Source organism: Canis lupus, chromosome 36, assembly GCF_011100685.1.
Source record: "Canis lupus familiaris isolate Mischka breed German Shepherd chromosome 36, alternate assembly UU_Cfam_GSD_1.0, whole genome shotgun sequence".
NCBI lineage: Eukaryota > Metazoa > Chordata > Mammalia > Carnivora > Canidae > Canis > Canis lupus.
In genome coordinates, this window is record NC_049257.1 from 8,229,126 (window position 1) to 8,254,529 (window position 25,404).

General features: G+C 36.3%; 1 protein-coding gene across 1 annotated transcript in view; it reads right to left on the reverse strand.

Annotated features, from left to right (window-relative positions):
* Window positions 1-25,404, reverse strand: part of KCNH7 (potassium voltage-gated channel subfamily H member 7) — a 479,507-nt gene that overhangs the window by 149,288 nt on the left and 304,815 nt on the right. Inside the window, exon 3 of the mRNA XM_038584668.1 lies at window positions 11,356-11,511. Within this exon, the coding sequence (XP_038440596.1) occupies window positions 11,356-11,511 (156 nt within the window). The remainder of the gene's footprint in view (window positions 1-11,355; window positions 11,512-25,404) is intronic.

A 25,404-nucleotide genomic window follows, 5' to 3' on the forward strand; every position in this document is an offset into this window, starting at 1 on the left:
GAAGGTGTCTGGCTGAGCAGCACAGTATCCACAATGCAGAGTAGGAACGATACCCAGATTTTGGTCTGAAAAAAATCTATTGTCTGAATTAGGTCTACTATCAGCTATTATCATACAACATAAGGATTTGTGAATTACTGTCTATGTACCTTTCTAAAATCATGGTGTTCGCACATCTGACACTTAAATTGGAAGCCTTAACATCACTGTGAGGATTTTCTCCAGCCAAATAGCTCTGAATGTGCAGAGAAACATGACTTTAATCTCTGAGTCAGGGAAAGAGCAACCGAACAAATTTGATGGGAGAAACAGGGAAGGTAACTGACATATGTGCCTTGTCTTTTTAGGGAGAAATTTCCACAGAGGCACCCTGCAAGGAGATGAGCATTTCCTACTCCTAAGTGTAGTAATGAGTATATGATGCTGCCCACAGGCTGCTAGAACAACTCATAATATTGTCAAAGAAGGCAGTGGTTGGTAGTTTTACTGGGAAAAAGATCACTGGGGAGTCCATCCATTTAGTAAACCTGAAGCTAAATTTGGGACACTTTAAAGGAGCAAATGTGGTCAGTATTCCTTGAAAGAAACACTCCTGGGAGATTCCTAGAGTGAGAGATACCAAAGAAAAGGCAGCAACTTACACTAAGGCAGTAACTGTAAGACCAAATTAGAGTCTTGAAAAAATGCGAATTCTAACCCAGTAGCCCATGGCACACATGCATGGAAGTGGAAGTTGGGGAAGTTAGTGCTATAGTAGTGGTGACAGCAATTACGGGAGCTGCAGCAGCAGCAGAGAACTTGGAACAGGTTCACAAATGCTGATGATGTCTGAGAGGCACTTGGCCAAGTCATCAGGAAAGCAAAGAAGAAAAGACAGGTTTGGGATAAGGGAGATAAGGCAAAAAACAGGACAGGGCGGTGGGCTGCTTTTAGCCACTCAAGGTTAAACTCTCTCAGTGAAGAGGGACTGGAAATGAAAGCAAATACATCAGCAGTATTTGTACCTAAAAAAGTTCCTATGTGATAACCACTTAATATATCAATATTTCACTTATTGGTACTGTTACTGTGTTTCTCTTCAATAGATTTCTTCCTTTTCCAAATGCCAACTTAAAGAAGCCATTCAAATTGGGAAACACCTTAAATTGTCAAACTGTAAAAACATCTTAACTTAAACTGGACCTGGCATGACTGTAGAGTCATCACATTGACGAGGACTCTTTTGATAGAGCATTCCAAACACAAATGTTAAAGACACCAGTTGCCCAAATGCAGTATAAACAGGCACTGTCCCTGATTTGGGTGTTGCTAGGTAACAAATGTTTCCAAATGATATGCACAGGAGGAGTCTCTGGCATGAATATGCTGATTTAGACGGTCATTAACATTCATTGTTAATAAAGAGATAAAACAAAATTTTTTTCGACTACCAGCAATTTTCCTGATCTTAGAAATATGTATTTTGCCCAAATCCTAGGGAGGAAAAGTAAAATTGATTGCAACCTGTGACTGAACTTTTCCCAGATTCTTTTAGCAACCATGTCATAGTTCCTTTTCTAGATCAAATTTAACCTTTAAAAAAAGGAAACCTCCAAACCTATGATAATAGTAAATATTAGTTACGTTGTGAAACGTTTAATTAAATTCATCTGAATAATAGATTGTTTCTACAGTAATGCTCACTGAGGGAGAAACTCTATATTACTACTGCAGCTCTTCATCTTTGAATTAAAGAATAACTTTCAGCTCCAATGGAGAATAGTAAAAACACTGTGAATGCCCCTTTATAAACCAGCATATAGAAAATTTCTTTGTTCCCTAGCTTGAGGTCTTAAAACTGAGATGCAAATTTGAGGGAGTAATGTAGCTATTCAGGCAAATATATATTTTATGTGTCAATTATTCAGAATATTGGGTCCAAAGCAGATGAATACATTTTTACTGGTTTAAATTAGTTAGATAATTGCCTAAATTATCAGCTGCATTTTGTGTGCATAGACTTAGCTTCAGTTGAAGCTCTTAGAGTAATTCAAACTTTTATTTTAATAAGCATAAAAGTAGACATTTTCTTTTGATTTGGAGACTATAATTTCAATCATTTCAAAGATAATGGGATCTCCTTTGTCATACCTTAATAAGATTAAATTAGATTAAAAAATGCACTTTTGAAAAGAACTGTAAGAATAAGAGACTATAAAATTTAACTTTATTATATTTTTACTTTTAGTTTCATTTAAAATTTATCTTTGTAGTTTTATGTAAACATTAATTAACTTAGACCAGTAGTTCTCCAACTTTAGTGGCTATCAGAGTGATGTGAAGTGTTTGTTAAAACACAGATTGCTGAATTTCTGTGTTCCTGACTCAGCATTTCTGGTGTAAGGCCCAAGAAGTTGTGTTTCAAACATCTTGCAAGGTAATGCTGATGGTCTCACACTTGGAGAATCATTGGCTAATGTTCACTCAGTAGGAAAATTTAAAAAGAAAACTACTCAATAAAAAATAACATTCATTTGTTTTCATATTCTACAAAAATGTATTGGATGCTTATTATTTGCAAAAGATTGGGACTGCATGGAAGAAAATACAACATCCCTGCTGTGATCTAGAACTGAAGGGTTCTTGGCCACTTTAAATAAGGTAGGTGTTTTCCAGTTCTCCACAGATCTCACCCTTCTCTCTATTTTTATTCATGGCCTTCTCCAATCATTTATGTTACTTGCCCACTAGGCAAACAGATATGTAAAGACAGGTGTGAGGTACCATGATGTCACAGAGGCAGGAAAAGGTAAATTTATCTGGCCAAATTAGGAATGCTTCACAGATGAAGAGTTCTTTAGAGAAAGTATCCTGGAGGGATGAAAGCATTCACAGAGGGGATACCATGTTATACAAACAAGGCGGTATAAAACATGGGATGTGATGGGGGGAAGTGATGGGATATAAAGCTAAAGAAGTAGCAGAGGTCTTGCCACAGGTATTTTGTATAATGTGCAGGGTTTTGGAATTGCCTCTTGTTAGTAACAAAGAATCATTTAAAGGAGATGCAAAGTTGGGTATTATAATTTGATGTACAGTAGTGTGACATTTGATCCTGAGCCAAAGAGGCTGAAAGCAGGGATATCAGTTATGAGACCAGTGCATCAGCCCATGAAAAATGTGTTGGGGCCCTAGTAGGCAATTACTGCGGGCTGTGTGAGAGACATTTCCACAGAGGGTGCTTGACAAAATTTGATCACTCTTTGGTTGGGAGATGAGAGGATTAGAGAGAAGGAGAGGTTTAGCATAGCATAATCCCCATGTTTCCAGCTGTGGTAGCTTGGATGACACCATTTGAGATGTATAAAGAAAGAGCAAGAGTTTTTGATGGAATGGGCAGATGGCATTTGGAAACGGAAAGACAAATCTCAGCCTGAAATGCTAAATTTTTTTAGGTATTTAAAAATCTTCCAAAAGAGATGCCCAGTGGGCAAGTGAATATATGAAGTTCTAAGTAATAAGGAAAGTCTAGAGGAAGGTATGGACTGGAGATGCTGATTTGCGGAGGCGTCTTTACCCTGTAGATCACAGATGAGTTTGCCCAACCAGGGTATATAGATAAAATGACTAAAGAGAAGGATAATAAGAGGGGCCTCTGGGGGATAAACAAACAGCGTTCATGAACAGAGTAAGGGGAATAGGAAAATGGTACTAAATTAGCTGTCACAGAGCTCAAAAGAAACAAAGGAGTACGGTGTCATGGAACACAAAAGAACAAAGAGGATCAGATTTAATAAGGTACATTCAATCTAGAAGGCAATGGAGAGAGCACAACAGAGAGTTCACGTATAGTAGTGAGCAGAGGAACGAAGGAAATAAGGAAAATGAGTGTGTAGATATGAAAAATCCAAATGCCGACAGGAAGAGACAAGTAACAAAAATGCTGGAAGCCAGATAGAAACAGACAAGAAGGTCAGGTGAGGATTGTGGCAAATTGGAGAGTGCACACCCCATCAAAGGTGTGGCCAGTATTCTGTTTCAGTTTATTGCAAACATGTAGTCAGATACTCATGTTTTTCCAAAATCAGCCAGAGTTTTCATTTTTACATGTAGTTTTCCAATTTTTAGATGTTGGCAACAAACTTAACTAATTAAAACTTTTAGGAAGTATTATGTAATCTAAACAATATATCTGTTGAACTACAGGCTATTCTTAGCCATATGAGTGTGAGCAAAAGGGAAAAAGCCAATAGGGTGAAGGGGCTGGGATTGGTGAGGGCAGTCTTTGAAGGGATGGAAGAGAAAGTGGGTTGCAAGTGGAATCTAAGCCTCGGTTTGATGTTGTTGGGAAACTTTTTGGTTGAGGGTCGGCTTGTTAAAGGAGTTCCCACTGGCACCTTCCCCCTTGCTCTGAGGCGTGGGAGCTGAGGTTATCTGTGGGGAAAAATGAGTTGATTGGAAGTTAAAAGTCATGAGAAGCCTGACAAAAGTTTAAAATACTTGCTAAGGGATAAAGTTGAAAGATCTGGAAAAAAATTAAGATCTCACGTATAGTTTTGACTTTCAGTGTAATCATTTATAAATTAATAAAAGATAAAGTTCATAATTTTTCTGTAAATAAAAGAAATGATGTAGGCCTGTTTTCTTGTTGGGAAATATGTAAGTTTAGTAAAGTGTGAATATTTCACAGATTTTTGACAGTGATGGCAAGAATGAATTAAGTAGATTTACATTTAAACAAAAATTATCTTTAACTGATAAGAGAAGTGAAAATGTATTAGTTAAGGTTTTCTTGGGGATATGAGCTTAAGATCAACTTTTATAATGAGTCAAACTGACTCAGATTTTAAAATAAGATTAAAACATACAATGCCTTTGCTGTTTGGTTGTATATTGCTAAATCAATAATTTTTTTGTTTAATTGAGGTCCTCCTAAATCCCATGAAAAACTTTTTATCAAGCAAAATGTGCATGTGTGTGTGTGTGTGTGTGTGTGTGTGAGTCAGACTGGTGATCCTAGACCCCTGCTATAAAATAGAAGACATATAAAACCCAAATATACTTGTAAATAATTTAAAATGAAGCTTAAATATATTTTACTTAAAATAATAAAGTGAAAGTCTCTTAAACTTGATTAGCAAAAACACATATTTAGTTATCTTCCACATTGTGCAAATATTTCATAGCAACAGATATTAGAGCAGAAAAAAAAGAGAATGCATTTTCCTCATTCTATTAATTTTTAGATGTGGCCCCCTTTAATGGGTAGGAAAAATACAATTTTGTCTTCTATTTGATATTATTTCCATTCTTCAGATTTTAGGGTTTTTAAAGAAACCATCAATGAAAAAAGGGCTTAATTATATATTTTATTTGGCATTTATATTTTTGTGTAGCAATTAGTTGCCTCAATTACACAGTATTTATCAGTTTGATAGACTTATCAATATAATATTCTCTCCTGTACTTGCTTCATTTGAGGAGACATAAGTCATCTATTCGTGGCTGGTTCTATATTTTCAACAGAGAATAAGTTTGTAAAAAAATAGTTTTTCCTAGAGGAAACTGCTCACTTTAGTTGTGTAGGGCTCCTGACCCAGAAATTAGATATTTGTACTAAGAAATGATTCACCACTTCATTCGATACACAACAAGTGTCCAGAATTTTCTCAACCCAATTTGTCATAGTCCCTTTTTATGATATATCTTTTGTATTGTACACTTAGCTTCTTTTCTATTACTTAATCTTCTCAATTTAATATTTCACTTTCTTCTCATCCATATTTTTTGTGTTTTCACTTCATATTTTCCCCTTTATTTTGTCTTCATTTCAGAAGAGGCAGTTACATTTACAGAAAACCACATCTTCTTAAACAAATGGTAGCCTTTTCTCCATTACTTTCACTTAAATCATAACACTCGGGGGCTTGCACACCCATCCCCCAACCCCCACACACTTACATATTACTTACTTAGATATGAAAATAGGCATTCTGAAGGTTAAGGTGTTCTGCAAAAAAGAGGTGTATCAAGATTTGCTTTTCTTTCTTTTTTTTGTTTGTTTTGGTGGTCACCACTGGAACAACATTTGAAATAGCTAATAGCACTATTTTACACAGGTGGTAAAACTGTACTTTAAGAAAAAAATCAGCAGGATTTTTCCCAAAGTCAGAAATAATACTAAAAAAAAAAAAAACAAAAAAAAAACAAAAACAAACTAAATAGCAATTGGATCAGAAGCTACCATGTGCAATTTATCTCCTTTTAACTTTTCCGCTTGATTTAACAATCAACTCTTCAAAAATTGACATCAAGTCAAGGAAATTCCAGAGCATAAAATGACAGAAGGGTATAATCAAATCCAATATACTGGTTGTAAACAATGGATCTCTGTAATGCTCTGGAAACAATATTATTTGCATATTTATACTTTCTACAATACTCTCTATAGGAGTGACAGCTGCAGTGTAGGGAAACCACTTATATTCACAAAATAAAAAGCAATCCTACTGAATTTGCTATGGCTTACACATGAGATGCTATTTTAACCACAGTGTAAAATTGCATAGATTATGTGTTACATCCTGGGAAGCTACTGTATAGATTATCTTCATTCAAAGAATCAAAGTTTCAATTTTCCAATTGTATTTCAGTTTGAAATGAATATTTTTAAAACATCCCCCCCCGATTTGCTATGCTGCTGAAACACCCCTCTCTTTTTCACTTCCATCCAATTTGATGGACCAGGCAAGATAACAGTTCTATAGGAAAATGAAGAATTTGTGAAGACAATGGAGAAATAAAATCAAGCATCCCCCGAAACAAAAGATCTTATTGACGTTCATGACCAAACACAGGCTGACATTACCTAAAGTATACTCCCAGGAATCATTCAATAAAGACTGAATTGGTTAGTGGGAAATATAAAGAAATAAAAATAGTCATCAACTTAAAGGAACAAAACTTTGGTATTGCAATAATTTTTTTAAAGTACTTCATTTTTGTTTTTAAATATGTCACCTGGGAGGCCGACACATTGGTGATATTGATAAAGAGTTTTCCCCTGAGTGTGATATTATTCAGAGTAAGATATTCAGTATATTGGAATCATTACATTAATCTATTTCTTCCAATATTGCTTTAACAAAATATTGTACTGTCATTTGCACATACCTAAGGAAGTAACTGATACTATGAAAAATTCTCAGCTGGTACGCATCTGATTTAGTATTATACTTAGGTTTAATGATGTAGTTTGCTATCTAAATTTATATTTGGGTAACAATTTCTTTTTTCAAATATTAAAGTTTCATGACAAGGCTTCCAGCTCCCCACAGACAATAACAGATACTTAAATTCCAATTTCCTCATGGATCTTCCTAAAAACCATTAAGATCAATAAAAGAAACAAGTAAAAGTAGCCTTGAACCATGCCTAAAGAGTAATTAGAGACAGAGACATTACACACTTTAATTTACATATAGGCAGGGAAATAAATTCCTAAGAGCAGCGAATTGGTTCAGGAAAGCACACTGCAATGGAGTTAGGCAGAAACTTAATGAAGAAAAGGGTCTATAAAGGTCTTCTTGGAGTGATGGAACACATATCAAATATGGCTTACCCACAGGTTTTTCACCCTGTGTTAGAAATTCTGAGAGTAGGTCTACAGCCTGAATGGTCAGAGCACTAGTTAGTAGAGACTAGAGAGACTACGAAAGTGCACAAGACCTCAGTTTGGAAAACCATCACTTCTTAGAGGTGGTGGTGGGGTGGAGACTAGGAGTGATGATTGATATTTCACTAGAAATTTAAGGACAAAACAAGCTAGAAATACTGCAACAAAACAAAATGAGAGGAGAAGGAGATCTAGAATAAGCTGAGTACCTTGTTGGTAAAAATTAGGAATCAAGTAATATCATTTAAATTGACAAACTGAGTGGTAGAAGACCATTCTTAGGAGTGCAAAGATAAGAATTAGAACAGATAATATCATTAACTAAAATTATATGGTGGAAAAGGGAGGAGAAGAGTTACAGGCTAATTTTATTCTCGCTCATAGTAAGAAATCAAAATACAGTGTCTGAGGAAAAGGAGGAGAGATTAAGGGCATTATATCAAATTTATTTTATAAAGATAACTACTAGAAAAAAATACAAATATTCTCAAGTACCAAAATAAAAGCAAAAACAGGATAAAATAAACTCAAACCACACAGTTTAAGTTTTTAGAAAAGCAAAGAACATAACATAAAGACATGCTTTAAGAGAGTATATTTAACATAGAATATGTTAGCACTAAGAAAAAGCATAGTAGTTCTATCAGTAAATACAAGTATCTATTATAATTACAAATAAAAAGTATTTTTTTCTTTTTTTAGAAGCATTATTTTTCTTCTTAAAAAAAAAAAGAAAACCTGACTCCAGAATGTATATTTAAAAAGCACAACTAAAACAAAAACTAAAAAGTGCTTTAAATATATAACAGGAAAATAGAACTGAGAAAGATTTTTAAAAAATCATAAAAGACTACTTTGCATAATACTACTTAAATAAAATTTTAAAACCTACATAAAATTATTGAGAGATAACATTTAGCAAAACTGTACTAGTTGAGAGGGACAATGTGAGTAGTCCAACCTCTGGAGAAAAAAAGAAAGAAATTTGTCAAAAAGCTACTCTACAGGGATGCCTGGGTGGCTCAGTGGTTGAGCAGCTGCCTTTGGCTCAGGGGTGATCCCAGAGTCCTGGGATCGAGTCCCACATCGTGCTCCCTGCATGGATCCTGCTTCTCCCTCTGCCTGTGTCTCTGCCTCTCTCTCTCTGTGTCTCTCATGAATAAATAAATAAAATCTTAAAAAAAAAAAAAAGCTACTTTACAAATAAGTATCAGACCTGGATGATTTCCTAGCGGAGTCATACTTAACTTTTAAAGTTTAGATAATCCCCAAACTATTTGATAGTTCTGTAGCATAGAAAATAGAAAAAAAAAATCTCCAAATTATTTTCTGAAGGAATTATAACATTGATACCAATACTGATGAAATTGCACATATACACACACATACAAACTACTGATCAGTCTTGGGATTCCCGGGTGGCTCAGTGCTTTAGCGCCTGCCTTTGGCCTAGGGCCTGATCCTGGAGTTCCAGGATCAAGTCCCACATCGGGCTCCCTGCATGGAGCCTGCTTCTCCCTCTGCCTGTGTCTCTGCCTCTCTCTCTCTCTCTCTCTCTGTCTCTCATGAATAAATAAATAAAATCTTAAAAAAAAACACTACTGATTGGTCTTCCTAATGAATACTGCTGTAAAAATCCTAAATTAATTTTAAATAAAGAGAATTCAGCAGCATATTACAAAATCAAATACATCGTGATCATATATGACTACTTCCAGAGATGCAAGAATAGTTCCATGTTAGTAACCCCATTAATAAAATGAATCATAAAAATAAGGAAACAGAAAGCTACACTCATTTCCACAGATACTGAAGACAATTTATGAATTTCAACACCATTCTTTATAAATACAAAGTAATGGAAAGCCTTAAAAGTATAGAACACGTACAACTCAACCCAGATGCTATCATTTGAATTAATGAAAAACACTTGCCATTCACACAAACATCAGGAACAAGGCATGTTGTTTATCATCAATTTCTTTTTTAATAATATGTTGGCAGTAATAGCTAGCACAATAAAACAAGAGAAAACTATTAGATGTATGAGAATTGGAAAGGAACATGTAAAACAATCTCTATCAGATAGAACACTTGAAAAATTCATGAGAGTCAATGTATAAGCCACTGCAATTTAAGAAAACTCAGTAAGATAGTAGGATATAAAGTTAACATACTCAGAAAAAAAGTCACTAGCCTTAAAAATAATCAGAAGATATAAGGAAAGAGAAGGTCTTAATTAAAATTTCAGCAATAACGAAAAGCCAAATGCCAAGTTAGGAAACTAAAGAGTAGAAAAAAATTGTAAAGACTCCTGAAAGACACAAAAGCTAGACTTGAAAATGCATATAAAATTCTTGTATAAAATGACTCAACACCATAAAGATGTTAATATTTATAAAATTAATGTGAGTCCAGTAAAAAAACAACAGAATCTTTTCCTTATCTGGACAGGTTGTTTCTAAAGTTCTTAAAGAATGTTTAACAAGAAATAACCTCAAGCTCCTGAAAATTAATGTCAAAAGGAGCATTCATATTAGAGGTTTGTTGTATATTTAAAACAATGTGATTCTGAATGATAAGTAACAAAACAGAATAGAAAGTCCAGAAATGTACTCAAGCACATAAAGAACTTTAGTATGTGATAAAAGTGGTATCTCAAATTATTGATGAAAAGATAGACTTTCTAATAAATGATGTTAGAACAACTGGAAAGCCATTGATAAAATGATAAATTAAGTGTATATCTTGCACTGTAAACCAAGCTAAACTTAAAATGTGACAGAGATTCTAAAGCTATTCAAGTTCTAAAAAAAGAATTCTTTTATAACCTTAGAATGCTGAAAGATTTCCTAATAGTGATTCAAAAATTCAGAATCAATAAAGTAAAAGCTTGACAAATTTAGTGCTTTATAAACAAACAAACAAACAACAACAAAACCTGGCATGACAAAATCAGGAAAAAGCAAAACAAAAAACAAAAAACAAAAACAAAAACAAACAAACAAACAAAAAAAACATTGCTGGGAAGAGATGTGCCACTTATCTTAAAATTTGAAAAAGAAAAGACAAAAAATTGTATATAAGAAATGGACAGTTGACAAAAAAAGAAATAACCTAATGCTTAAATACCTGAAACTCATTCATAATAAAAGAAATGCAAACTAAAACTAATTGAGGTACTACTTCTCGCCTATCATAATCATAAATATCAAGAAGACTGACTCATTCTGTTAGCATGGCTTTGGAGAAAAGATCTAATACACTGCTGGTGGTGGCGTAAAATGGCTCAAACCATAAGGAGGGGAGCTTAGTAGTATCTAAAAAAGTTGCATATGCATTTACCCTTTGAGCCAGGAATCCCACTTATAGACCCTTACCTTGAAGATAATTTTCCAAAAATATACATACATGTACACAATTAATTCTGTCATTATTTGTAGTAGCCAAAATTTGGAAACAACCTAAATGTCCATCAGTAGGGGACTGGTTGAATTAACAATGGTATAATCAAGTCAAATGGTTTTAAAAGCAACTGATCAATTCAATGGTTAATAATTCTAAACCATAAGATTATTTTACTTTTAATGCAAACATATTTTGAAAACTGACTCAAATGAAGAATGTATTAAAATTACTAGTAACAGTAATATCAGTAGGAGAATATCAACAGCATTATGTACATGTTGCCTTTTACTTACGGTTTACAGTTTTGACTGGTAATATTGGGTTTACCCTCTCTGGGGAGGCAGCGTTTTCCTCATCTGTCACATATTCAAAATTAATGATGAACATCATAGCCACGCCCTCTTGGTTTTTCACTGGAATTATGTGAGTGTTACAAATGAAAGTGGACCCTAAGGAGATGAAAAATGAATGTTAGGTCAAAAATATGCCTTCATTTTGAAGTGTTAGTAATATTAAAATTCTAATAAACCCTTAGAATTTTCTATTCTAAATGATTATTGAATGATTCTAAATGATTATTGAAATTTGACAAAAATAATTTGACTTGCTTCATATTTCATTGCACATATATTTATAGAAAAATATACAGATTTTGTCATAAAGACCTTACAGGCAAATTCAGGTACTACATTATAGGAAAACAGAATATCAAATCTCATTTGTTTTCACACCCACCACTATAATAGTATACAGGGAAAAAAGCATATTCTTTAACTTTGTAGAAAAATGCTGCCTTTTCGTATATATTTTGATTAATTCAGAATCTATTCTATAAAGTATAGCTGTATAAACAGTGAAGATAATTCATCTGTGTCATCTTGATTTGAGTGTTAAGCAAATTATTTCCTTTTTCTCTTTTAATTTCCTGCATATAAAATAGTAAGTTATTGACTCTGTCTTATATATGTTCCAATAATTCTTTTCTTTTTTTCTGCGAAATTCACAATGTCCAAATAATAATGATTTTATTTGGTTTATAATCTGTTAGAAAACAAGAACAAAATTTTGTCTATATTATTGTGTTAATTTGATTCCTTCAACTAAAAATATTATATTCTTTTTAAAGCACAATTATCGGGCTAATAAGATACATTTTATTAGAATCTTCTGGAAATGAGATGAACACAGGGAAGACTCGGTTTACAATTAACTCCTGCCATCTATCCTCCAACAGAAAATCTAAGATCCAAGATTTAGAGAATACTGTCAAGATGTTGATTTCTTTTAAATCAATTGACTTCTGACCGACTTCTTGAACTCAGGTACTACAGAACTTGCTGAGAACTCTCAGGTACTTGCAGAACTAAGTATTTCCTGTAAGCAGCTTACTCACATCTTTACCTTCTGGAAATTTCTTTTTTTAGTCATGGTGATGGAAACCTCGGGTTAAGGATTTGTTTGGGTTGAAAAGTATTTTTAAAATGCAAAACTGCAGGAAGAGTTCTCAGTTATTCAGACTTTTGACTTTTTTTTTAAACAACTAGTTGGAACCATCTTGAATCTTGATGGTTCAGTGCAGAGGCAGGAGCAGGTTTGGAGCAAGTTGGACCTGGGTTCAGAGGGAGATTTCAGAAAGTGAGAGAACAAGAGTCTGAGGACATAGGCATTGGCAAATAACAGGAGAAAGTAGTTGGAGGTCCAACATCCCTGAAGACCAGCGGATACTAGTATTTCAAAATGGTGTCCTATGTTTGTGTAACTATTAAAAACAAAATAAATATGAGAAAATCCTTTCCTTTTTTTCTCATCCCTGCAACACGGCTCCTACTGCCAAAGCTGGGGACAAAGGCTACTGCTAATATTGCTATAGATTGAGATCACAGGTGGTAGAGCTTTTGAGGGTGGGCATCAAGATCTACTTATTATTTATGATACTGTTTCTATGGGTGAACATGTTCTAATTTCCAAGGAACTGATTTACAAAAACACTTTTAGAACACAGACTTTACAAAGTTGGGGATGCCGATGTGTTTGTTATGATTCAGATTTTTAAATGTCAATAGTCTCCCGGGTTTGAAATGTAGAAGGCTTTATTTATAATTAATATCATATTTTCTATAGATATGGCCATGATTGTACAGATGTTGAAAAATATGTCTTAAGAATGACATGCCGCACCTTCATAGTCTTCAGCTATATCTTCAATTCATTTAATAAAACAGTTAGCTAGAGCACTTGTCATAGTTTCCATGGTAACAAACGGGATGACTTTAGTAAACAGAAAATAAGCAATTTAAGACTGTTCCATTAGAACTAAAAATAGAATTGCTTCAGGCCAGGCATCACAATACAAACTGGCTAAACAGAATGACTGAGAAGATGCTAGAAATAGCCATTGTGTATTCTGCTAATGAACCAAAATAGATATTGATATTACCACTTGAAATGACATTTCCTAGATCATTAGAATATCATTGTGAATTCACAGATTTGTTACTTAGCAGTTTCAAACCTTCCAACAATTGAAATGTATGCTGATTGTACCACAAAACATAAAGTACAGATTTTTAAGAAATCAATAAATAAAAGACGTGGGAATAGAGATCTAATAGGCTTGTAATAGAGCATAGTAATTTCGCTTCTGGTAACAGGGGCAAAATCACGTATTGCAATACTAATGCTTGTAAATTTACTGGCTAGCGCTAAAAATCATAAAATCATAGTGCTTTATAAAAAAGTTCAGTTATACGCATTGGCTCCATAGCATATTGAATATGTGTAATTAATCTGGGATTTACTGCCCACTAGCATTGTTTCCTGCATGTTTCTATTAAGCAATATATCTCTCCTAAAGTCAACTGAAAATTCACATTTACATTTTTTTTTCTCTTTTAGTTTTTGGATTTAATGTCTCCATCAATCTTGCATAGCATCCTGGAAAGCAGATATTGAAAGGAGATACATGGAATTTAGAAGAGGAGAATCAAATACATTTTATAGAGCAAAAGCATTTTAGCTTGCATCATTCTACCAACTCCAAGTTCTGTCAAGGTATTACTTTAGGAAAGTAACATCATTTTAAGAAGACATTACTGTGTGCTCCTAAATACTTTTCTTGAATGCGACATTGGGAGAAAGAGAAATGGAAATGTGATCCAGGAAACACTAATCTAAGCAATGAAGAAAAAACCAGACGCACTCAATAATATGTAAATAAGGGAACTAAACCAGTCTAGAAATAAAAAATTCAGACCTTGTTAAAATGAATCAGTATTCAAATGGAATTAATAATGCTTGTTAAGAAGCTTATTTACAATAAGATTATCCAATAATTTTATAATTATACATGCAATTATACAAATATTAGTGAAACCCAGGTTCATTTCCATGTTTTGTCTCCTGAGTAAAAACATTCTCAAAACCAGGAAAAGCTGCTTAGGAAGAATAATGCTCATTATAATAAAATGTCTAAAATGTTCATTTTTAACTGTAGCCACAGAACAAGCAAACTATGGAAATCTGAATAATTTTATTTTATTAATAAATTGGTGGCATACTCCTAGCTTTTGCATTTTAAAATAAAAGATCAGGACTCCTCCCTTTGAGCTACTTTAAAGATATTTTATTCTACTGTTCATATTCACAAGCCATCCTTATGTCCCCTAAAATCAATAACTGTTTATTGAGCACCTAATATTGGGTCAAATAGTGTTCTGAGTTCTCAGATGGTGATGAGACAGACAGCAGTGAAAAGACAAATCAATGTTCTGCTCTTATGGAATTTATATAGACATAAATAAGTACATAGATATCTAATATCTCAAGTAAAACTAGGTACAATGGAGGAAGAGAGAGCAGAATAAGATGATAGAGTATTTTCTTGGAATGCATTTCCTTGGAAGTGACATGTAAGCAAAGACATAAAGAAGTAATGTAGTTAGCTATGTGGCTCCATGAATAAAAAGTGCAGCTGGCAGAGAAAACTACAAGTACAAAAGTCTTCAGGTAAAAGCAGGGTTGTAAGCTCAAGAACAATGTGGAAGCCCATGTGGCTAGTGTAGTATGTTGGTTGTACGGGTAGTTGGTGTTGGGTGGAGTTGGAAAGTAGGTAAGGTTGAAGAAGCAGGGAACCACCATGTAGAAGGCCAACATATGGTTTTAGAACTTTCCTCTCAGGCAAGATAGTATTGGAAGGTTTTGTGTAGATACTCACATGACTTGACTTAAAACTACCCTCTGACTTATATTCGAAGAATAGCTTGGAAAGCCAGACAGAAGCAGGGAGGCCAGCAGGATAATATCACAACAGTACTGGTGAGCAGTTAGAGTGGTTTGAACTAGAGTGGTGTTGCTAAAGCTGGTCAGAAGGGGACCATTTGAGATATTTTAATGGTAGAGATTATAGGATTTGCTGGTATAGTAGATAGCATGTGAGAGAATGAAAAGGGTCATAGACAAGTCCAATTTTGGAGGTTGAGAAACTGGAAGAATGGACATGCTCATTTATTAAAAAGTGGAAGATGGTGGGAGGAGGTGTTCTGGAGGTTGGGTAAATCCATAGGCTTTTGATATGTTAACTCTGTGGTTGTTTATTAGGTATCTAAGTGCAGATGTCTAGAAGGCAGTTGGATATAGGACACCGTAGTTCAGTTCAGGGATTGATTCAAGCCAGATATGTGACCTTGAAAGTCATTAGGGAATAGATTATATTTAAAGACAATATGAGGTCATCTAGGGAACAAATAGAGAAATTGTGTTTTCTAGCCAAACATTAAGGGACTACAGCATCAAAGAAGGGAAGGTGAAAAACCAGAGAACACTGGAGTAGTAGATCGTGAAGTGGGAAGAAAATCCATAGTATAGTGCGGAAAGAACTATTGCAAGAGGAGGGCATGATCAACTACACAAAACTTGCTGATAGGCTCAATGAGGGTGAAGAAAACATCAAGGCATGGGTAACTTGTTTTAGAGACATTTTGGTAGATTAGTGGCTACAAAACTTTGGAATGCCCGTAAGAACAATTCAGAATAAAAAAAAAAAAAAAAAAAAAAAAAAAAGAACAATTCAGAATAGAAACATACATGGAGTGCCTGGCTGGCTCGGTTGGTAGAGCAAGTCACTCTTGATCTCAGGGTTGTGAGTTTAAGCCCCACACTGGGTATAGAGATTACTTAAAAAATAAAATCTTAAAACAAAAGGAACAGAAGTGTACACAATTATAGGAAAGTCTTTTAAGGTGCCTTACTAAATAAAGAGGTGATCGGAAGCCTGGGCTGATAACTGGAGAAGATTTTGAAATGATCAGACCTTGGATTTTTTTAGGTTGAGAGGTACTACAGCATATTTATATAGAAATGGAATTAATTCATTTATTCATTTCAAATTTTTGTTACATAAAGTCCCACTATTGGTAAGGTCAGTAAAAGTCTAACATAGTAATTTACAAGACAGTAATGTTCTAATTTTTGTTTCCTTAGTTAGGGGCAACTCACTTCAGTGTTAATTAATTTCCATGTATATAGAATCTGTAGATAATAGTTTATAATCTATTCCTTGAGAGCATCACTTCTCTAATCAGACTGTCTGAATCTGAATCCTGGCTCCATCCTTTATCTGTTGAAAAAACCTTGGGTAATTTAGTGAATGTCACAGCAATTCAGTTCACTCTTCTATACATTAAGAATAATCCTTACTTCATAGAATTGTTCTGGGGACCAAATGAATTAATACCTGTGTACTATGATATTAGAATAGAATTCTCTCTTTTTCAATTTTCACTCATGGTATATGCTAATATAATAGCTATCAGGGAACTAAAGGGATAATGATCTCCTTCCACTTCACACATGCAGATTTATGAAGGAAATAGCTACAGAACCTTTATATCCAGGATTTAGAAGAGGAGACTGGGAGAGGAGAGGAGAGTGATGAGAGGACTGAGGAAGAGATCTCTTTGGAGAAGACTGGCCCATTGCTGTGAGCTTCCTTCCTTCCACCCTCATGAGCTACCACCTTCCAAAGCCAGGACTAATGAAGTGATTTTAAGGGTCTACTCCAAGATCTCTGAAATGTGTTCTCTGCAACTGCAAGACAGAGAGAATGGGTATTTGAAAGCTATGTGGATGAATGGTAGGTCACAATGGGGCTTCAACCTTGGGGGTGTGGAGGGCCAAGAAGGAACAAGCTCTCAGTTTCTGTGGCAGAGACAGAGGGCATCATTACTGGGACAGGCAGGTGCACCCAAGTATCAGCAAAAGACTCGTGGTCAAGTCTTTTGGACCAGGAGTGGGTACAGGGTCCTCCAGAGATGGGAGTAAGGGGACTGCAGATGAAGAGACAGATAGAAAACTATCAGATACTGGAGGCTGAAGAGAAAATAGGCAAGAAACTCCAGGGGAGGGATAGCACCAGCAGGGGAAGGAATGTGAAGGGAGGTAGGGTACTGGCAAGAGGTCTGAAGAGCCTACTCAAGAAAGACAGCGTCAGCTCTTTCTTAAGTAGGCAGGTCCAGAGAAGGCAAAGACACCAGCGAAGTAGGAACCGTCCAGGTCTGTAATCTTTCTGCCTTTTCATCTTCTACTTGGAGGGAAGCAAAGAGCAACCAGAGTGTGGGAAGAGGGAAATGGTGAGAGGTTGAAGCTGGCTTTCTTTTGCATTCTGACCTCACAGCCCAAGCTTCATACTGATCAGTAGAACTCCCAAACATGTAAAGCTCTTAGAATAGTACTTGGCAGGACACTTGGGTGGCTCAGGGGTTGAGCACCTACCTTTGGCTCAGGTTGTGATCCTGGGGTCTTGGGATCGAGTCCTGCATTGGGCTCCCCACAGGAAGCCTGCTTTTCTCTCTGTCTATGTCTCTGTCTCTCTCTGTGTCTCTTATGCAAAAATAAATAAAATCTTTAAAAAAATCCCAATAAACAGAATTATACCTAGCATGGAGCAAAACTCAGTAAAGTGAACAATTATTTTTGCCTCTTGTTAGAGGGTCTCCAGAGGGGCCAGTTAACTTTCAAGGCTCTGTAATTTCCTCCAACCTATTGCCATTCTTGAAACAGAAAGCTATACTATTTGTACTTTGGAACATCAAGTAGAGATTATTCTTCTCTGAGCTGATTGGTTTAGGGAATACCTGAACGTTTGTAATTTCCTGCTTTCTCGTAGACTAGGGGACTCTTTGAACATAAAAAAATGCCATTAGAGACCTGCCTTAGAAGAAAAAAAACAAAAAAACAGCAGCCTCAGGACACAAAGGCTTCATCAAAAAGGCAGCATTATTCATCTTGAGTTGGAAAGCCTTTTAGAAAGCAAAGGGGACTGTTGCTCCTCCTAGGAGAGAGCTACCGAGTCACAAATGACTTAAGGTAGAATCAGGGAAGCAAAAAGAGGAAACAAGTGAAATTTGTATTTGTATTTTCTGAATCTAGTGTTTCCTCTTATTTCCTTCTTTCATTACTTCTTACATCTTCCTCTGCTCCCTGCAGGCCTCCAAGGTGAAATATTATGAACTTCCTCTTACCAAGGAGAAGCATCATGAAATATATTAATTTCTCATAGTACTGTTAATGACATAATGGATTACTATTCTCAGGAAATTTTTTTAATGGAGGTAGTGAAAAACAACTTAACTTAGGATGAACTCCAGTGTAGCCTCTATGTAAAAAATGTTTTGGTTGTAGAGAGAAGACCTTCCAGATATCCCTCAACTCATACTATCGAAGTAATTGCTTGCAGATATCAATATCACTGTTGAACAAGCTGTGATTTAAAGGACAGAAGACCATAATGGAGTCCTGCAACTGAACTAGAAGAAATTTCTATGATTGGAGAGTTTAGCTTATGTTCTATTGTTTAGTCATTTGGTTATTTTTTAACAGATGTTTTCCCACTCTTGGTAAGAAAAGAAAATGCACAGAGATTTCATTTATACTCATAATCCACTTCCAGAATTTATCCCAAGGTTTGCAGAATCACTGAGCAGTGAAAATATTCCATCTATAGCATATTTATAACCAGATTGTAAGCTCCTCAAAGACAGGATATTATCAATCTATGCACACAAGCCTCATCAACACATAATCGGAACTCAGTACATATTTGCTGACTACTTTTATTTCTTCCTAACAGTAAGATGTTCGTGAAAAGCTGCCTACAGGTGATGACCCTAGAGCCAGACCAGAGCACCAATGGTAACTGTGGTGCATAGAAGTCTATAGTCTTAAGAAGATGGATTTTAGTTGTAGAGAGAGACCTGGGTTCTAAGCTGGATGAGTAATTTAGTTTCTCACTGCCTTGGCTTTTTTCTCTGTAGCTTCAGAGCACTTGTACTTAGGATTTCAAGTTGGAGCACTAAATGAAAGGATACCTTTAGAGTACGGTGCCTAGCATACAATAGATACTCACAAATGGTAGCTTATGAGAATGTAATCTTTTAATATAATATGGTAGGTGTAGAAACCGAATATACCCAAAGTGCTACTCTTGTAAGAGGCCAGGGAATGTTGGGCCTGAGTTTTTTGGGCTGAGTAGGAGTAAACTTGGAGAAGAAGGAAGTTTCAGTGAGAAGAAACATATGCACAATCAAACCAATTTTACTTTTATAACAAATTTTTCAGAAACCACTGTGTGCCAGGCACTGTTCTAGGTGCTAAGGGGTCAGCAGGGAACAAAACTAACCTTAGCCCTGCCAACATGTAGTTTATAACCAAGTGGAGTTGGGGGTGAGGCAGAAATAAATAAGTAAAATACATAATAGATTAAGTGGTGATAGTATTGTAGAACACCACAGACAGAATAATGAAAGGAGATAGTGCTGGGAGTAGGGGAAAGTCTGTAACTTTTAGTAGAGTGGAAAAGGCCTCCCTGAGAAGGTCACGTCTGAATAAGGAACTGAAGAAACTGAGGAGTGAATCATGAGGATATCTAGAAAAAGTGGTAACAACACATGTGAAGGTCCTGCCTGGTACGGGGCTGCATTATATCCTCTGAAATTCATATACTGAAGCCCTAACCACAATGTGACCATATTTGGAGGTACGACCTACAAGGAGGTAATTAAGGTTAAGTGAGGTCATAACGCTGGGACCCTAATCCAACAGAACTTTAGACCCTAATCCAACAGAATCTTATAGTGCCCTTATAAGAAAAGGAAGACACACCAAGAGCATGTGTACAGAGAGGGAAAGCCATGTGAGGACCCAGTGAGAAGATAGGCACGTAGAGGGTTTTCACCAGGGACCTTGGCCTTGGCCTTTGAACCTCCAGAACTGTGAGAAAATATATTTCTGTAATTCAAGCCACCCAGTCTGTAGTACTTTGTTACGACAGCCTGAGCTGCCTAGGATAGGCCCCGAGGCTAAAGAGCTAAGGTCAGTGTGGCTAAAACAAATGAAGCTGAGTAGAAAGTGGTAAGAGATCCAGGGCCGAGAGGTAACAGAACAAGGGAGCCAGCAGAGTGGAAGAAGAACAAGCCCCTGGTGGCCATCCTAATGCCTTCCACTGACAAGGGGACAGCACTGAATGGACTGACAAGGGAAGTGATCGTCTCTGACTGCTGTAAAGAACTGGACTCACTTCGTTAAGCAACTTGGTCTTTGCAGACGAGTAGTATACTAGGACATACCGTGTGAAATGGGAAGCAATGGAGGAGGCCTTGAGGGGTAGGAGGTCATGTGTGAAAATCTTCTGTTCCCCGAATTCAGTCTTTTGACGTTGGGGAGGGGCTCTAGTGAATTGTTTTAACCATGAGAGTATCTTTGAAAGCAGTATTGTAGGACACAATGAGGACATGGGCTGTTTCAGGTATTAGTGATGCCTTTAGGAAGAGAGATAAAGAAGGAGGTGCTATTTATTTGAAGAGACAGCAGACACGGTTAGATAAACTACTTATTAACAAGAATAATGGAATAGCCCATGGTTTATTTGGCCTGTGGACTAGCTTACATTGGAGTGCTTATTGGGAGGCAAATACTCCAATACTTGCCCATTTCTCTTATTGTACCAGTCACATGGTCAAATCTAAGGGAAGCTAGTCAAAGCAAATTGGAAAAGGTCATGTGAGCTAAGAAAAACATTTTATACAGAAGCATCATTAACAAAACGACTGAGCTGGCAAAAATTAGGCAGTGCACCTAACAATACATTAGATCTAAAAAAAGAATTTTAACTCAATAATCACCAACATAGATAGATTTAGCATTACAATCACAGATGTGATTAAATCATAATAATTATGAACATATTTAGATAGTTGATGCAGTTGATAGAGTGACAGGGGACGAGAAATATCTTTTCAGAATTTTCAGGAGAGATTATATAGACACCTTTCATCTGAAAATTGAAGAACTAACCTAATTTATGCAAAGCTGCTTGTCACATTCACGTTCTGGGTGGTAGTATTAGCACCGTCTGAGATGTCAACAGCAGGAATAATTTATTTTTAATTATTTTTCACTTAAAACAATTTTAAACTTTCAGAAAATGCTGAAGCAGTGCCATTGGTAGCACTGAGTAGCCTCTGGAATTGGACTGACCTAGCTCTGCTGTTTGTTATTCACTGAGTGGCCTTGGGCAAGTTACTTAATCTCCCCAAGACTCAGCTTCCTCATCCATAAAATGAGGAAAAGAAGGGAAAGTGCCTCACCTCACAGTGTTGTTGGGAAAGTGGAATTAGAGAGTATTTGTAAAATAGGTAGCATGGAACCTGGTGTATAAAAGTTGAGCAATAAATGAAAGTTATTATTATTAACTGGGGTAGGAAAAATAAATTTCTCAACTTGAAATAGTTAAACTTCCCTCAAAGTTTTCATGGTAAAATTAAGTCATTTGACTCTTTTTTTTTAAGATTTTTAAAATTTATTTATGAGAGACACAGAGAGAGAGGCCCAGGCCTAGACAGAGGGAGACGGAGAAGCAGGCTTCTCAGCAGGGACCCTGATGCGGGACTCAATCCCAGGACCCCGGGATCACAACCCGAGCCAAAGGCAGATGCTCAACCACTGAGCCACCTAGATGCCCCAAGTCATTCAACTGGTTATGGAGCTTTTGTGATGAATTCATTAGCTTGATCCCCCTTGTCTTCAGATGAGAAAATGCATCAAATGGCCATTGGGATGAGGCAGGGGCTTAGTAGAGAAAGACTCTTTAATTCTCTAAGATCTTAAAATATGTCTTCCTAACTTTGGAGTGACTAGGCCCTTGGTTTATTTCCTATATTTCTCCTGTCCCTATACACTGTCTTATTGCCTGAAAAAGAAAACTATAGACCAGGTAACTTTAATTGACAAAAGCAGAGCTCAGCCTCTTTGGGCAGGTCTCACAGTCAGTGGAATTTGGTATATCGCAGAAACATGTGAAACAGTCTTTAATTCTGGGTTTGCTCTAGGGGTACCATAATTAGTATTTGAAAGCACATGTTAGGAAGAAGGGTAATAATAACAGCTAACATTTATTGGATGCCTGCCACTGTTCTAATGGCTTTATATGCATTAATATCACTTGCATTTTCACAAATGATGATGGCACCATTATCATCCCTATTATGTAGATGAAAAGTAAGCCATGCACTGTTCTCTTTTTCCTTGATCTTGAGGCACTCCTTCCCCCTCACCAAGGTGGGGGAGGAATACTTGGGTTCCAATTCCTTCATTAGACCCTGAATTCCATGATTTTTAAATCGGGTATGTTCTAAGAGATGTTTATTTTTTATAAGTAATGGCCCCAAGTCTTGCACATTTCTGCAGCCTTCCTTTCTCTTGCTACCTGACAGGCAGGAAGTGACCATGGACTTGCTGGGACTGCCTCAGCCCTACATTTCATTTACTCCATTCAGTCCTATACTGCCTTGTGCCCTTTCCACCCCCTCTCCTGTTTATCAACTCTGGGTTTTTTACGAATAAAGATGTTCAACTCTGCTCCCTCAGTCTCTCTATATTATCTTTTCTACTGCCGTTAACAACTACATAATTAAATCATGGCTACTATTTTCTGAATGTTTTCTATGTGTCACATGTTTCTAATGAGAAAGCTTTATCTTAGAGAAGTTTCTGAAGTAGGTAGTAGAATCAGGTTGGACCTCTGAACTTTCCAGCTTTTACTCTTTCTCCTATGTCAGTATTTCCCCAACAGTGAGATGTTAATAGGTGCTATTGGAAAGTTTTAGGGAAATTTGCAATAATATGTAGCTCCTTGCAAGGCCATTGAAAAATACTGAATTGGGGCGCCTGGGTAGCTCAGTCGGTTAAGCATCTGCCTTCAGCTCGGGTCATGATCCCAGGGTCCTGGGATGGATCCCCAGGTAGGACTCCCTACTCAGTGGAGATCTTGCTTCTCTCTCTTCCTCTGCCTGCTGCTCTGCTTACTTGTGCTCTCTTTCTCTGTCAAATAAATAAAATCTTAAAAATAAAAATCAACACTGAATTGTGTCACACTTCCTCTCTGTTTCAAAGACACCCTTCTGAGAAGGAAGAAAGTATACACCATAGGATAGGTTGCCTAGATATATATAGGAGAGGAAGAAAATACAGAAAACACAGGACTGAGGCAGGAAGGGAAAGAGAATTGCAAAGGCCAGTGTCACTTACTTAATATATTTTGCTTGGTATTGGTCCAAATCTGAGCTTTCAGAAGCCCAGGTAAAATAGCATTTTCATATTTGATCACATATCTTGCGGTGATGGTTTCTCCATAAGCCAATTATAAGTTGAGAGGTTATGACTAAACAAAATATGAGAGAGTGCTTCACATCCTAAGTCCTATTATTTTTTTTTTAAAGATGTTATTCAGGGCAGCCCTGGTGGTGCAGCGGTTTAGCACCGCCTGCAGCCCAGGGTGTGATCCTGGGGTCCCGGGATCGAGTCCCGCGTCAGGCTCCCTGCATGGAGCCTGCTTCTCCCTCTGCCTGTCTCTCTCTCTCTCTCTCTCTCTCTCTCTGTGTCTCTCATGAATAAATAAATAAAATCTTAAAAAAAATAAAGATCTTATTCATTTATTTGAGAGAGAAAGAGACAGAGACAGAGAGAGACAGAGCGAGCACAGGTGCACAATTTGGAGGGAGGGGCGGAGGGAGAGGGAGAAGCAGACTCTCCACTGGGCAGGGAGCCTGATGCTGATCTCAAACCAGCTGAGCCACCCAGTCACCCCTCTAGGTCCTACTATTTAATAGAGATCAAGTTGTAGAACATAAAAGCCCTAGTTCAATATTTCACTAGTATTCTGCACCAGAAATTGCATGAGATAACTGGTATCTGCAAGGAAATATTTTCACTGTGTTTCCTAAGGAGTCATTCCTCTTGGGACACTTGGGTGGCTCAGCGGTTGAGGGTCTGCCTTCGGCACAGGTCGCGATCCCAGGATGTGGGATCAAGTCCCACATCGGGCTCCCTGAATGGAGCCTGCTTCGCCCTCTGCCTGTGTCTCTGTCTCTCTCTCTCTCTCTGTATCTCATGAATAAATAAAATCTTTTTAAAAAAAAATGAGTCATTCCTCTTCATTTTCAAAATATGGGGATATCTAACTTATAATTATTTGTTTACTGTCACTCCTTCCTATTGATACATTTTCTGTTAACATTTATGCTCAGGAGTTAGGTTCTTTTCATACTTATTAAACTTGATTATTGAAAAAGAACAGGTTCAGCCATTTTTCTACTTTCTTGATAAATCACTAATAAATTATTTTGAGGGTTGAACTTAGAAAGAAAAACTCCTGCACCTTGTCTGGCTAGCAAATCAGATTGTCTCTGAAGATATATTATTATGATGATCCACTTCCCAGTGTTGGTTCTTGTTTAATTTTGGAGCTGTTTAGATTGAATTAGTGAATTGGAACTAATAAGTGTTAGAACAAGCTGAAGCTGATTTACAGCGCTGTATTCAATGTCCAGGCAAGACAACCTTATATTTGTAATGAGGAATTCTGGGGCACATTTGTGGCAATTTTAATACTTTGTGGTTTTTACACTCAAGTAAATATTTGGTTATTTGGTTCAAATTTTTTCATAAGACATTTTTATGTTACGAAGCTGCAAATGTACCCATAGCAAGCCCATTCTACTAAACTGCTATTCTTTAAGTTAAGACTTAAGAGACTGGATGGACTCAGAATATGAGCAAATTTGCACATCACCAGAATATGTACACGCTAGTGTCAAGGTCAAACATAATTAGAATCCTGAGGTCAACACCACTGTGTGGATGCCATTGCTAACAAAGGCGGTACATATCACATATATGGTATGCTCTCTTCATAGTGTACTTGTGATTGTTAAAAAGAATTGTACATTTTTTGCTTACACTAAGTTTGCAAATTTGGAGAATGTACACAAGTTATAAATAATGTGAGTTCA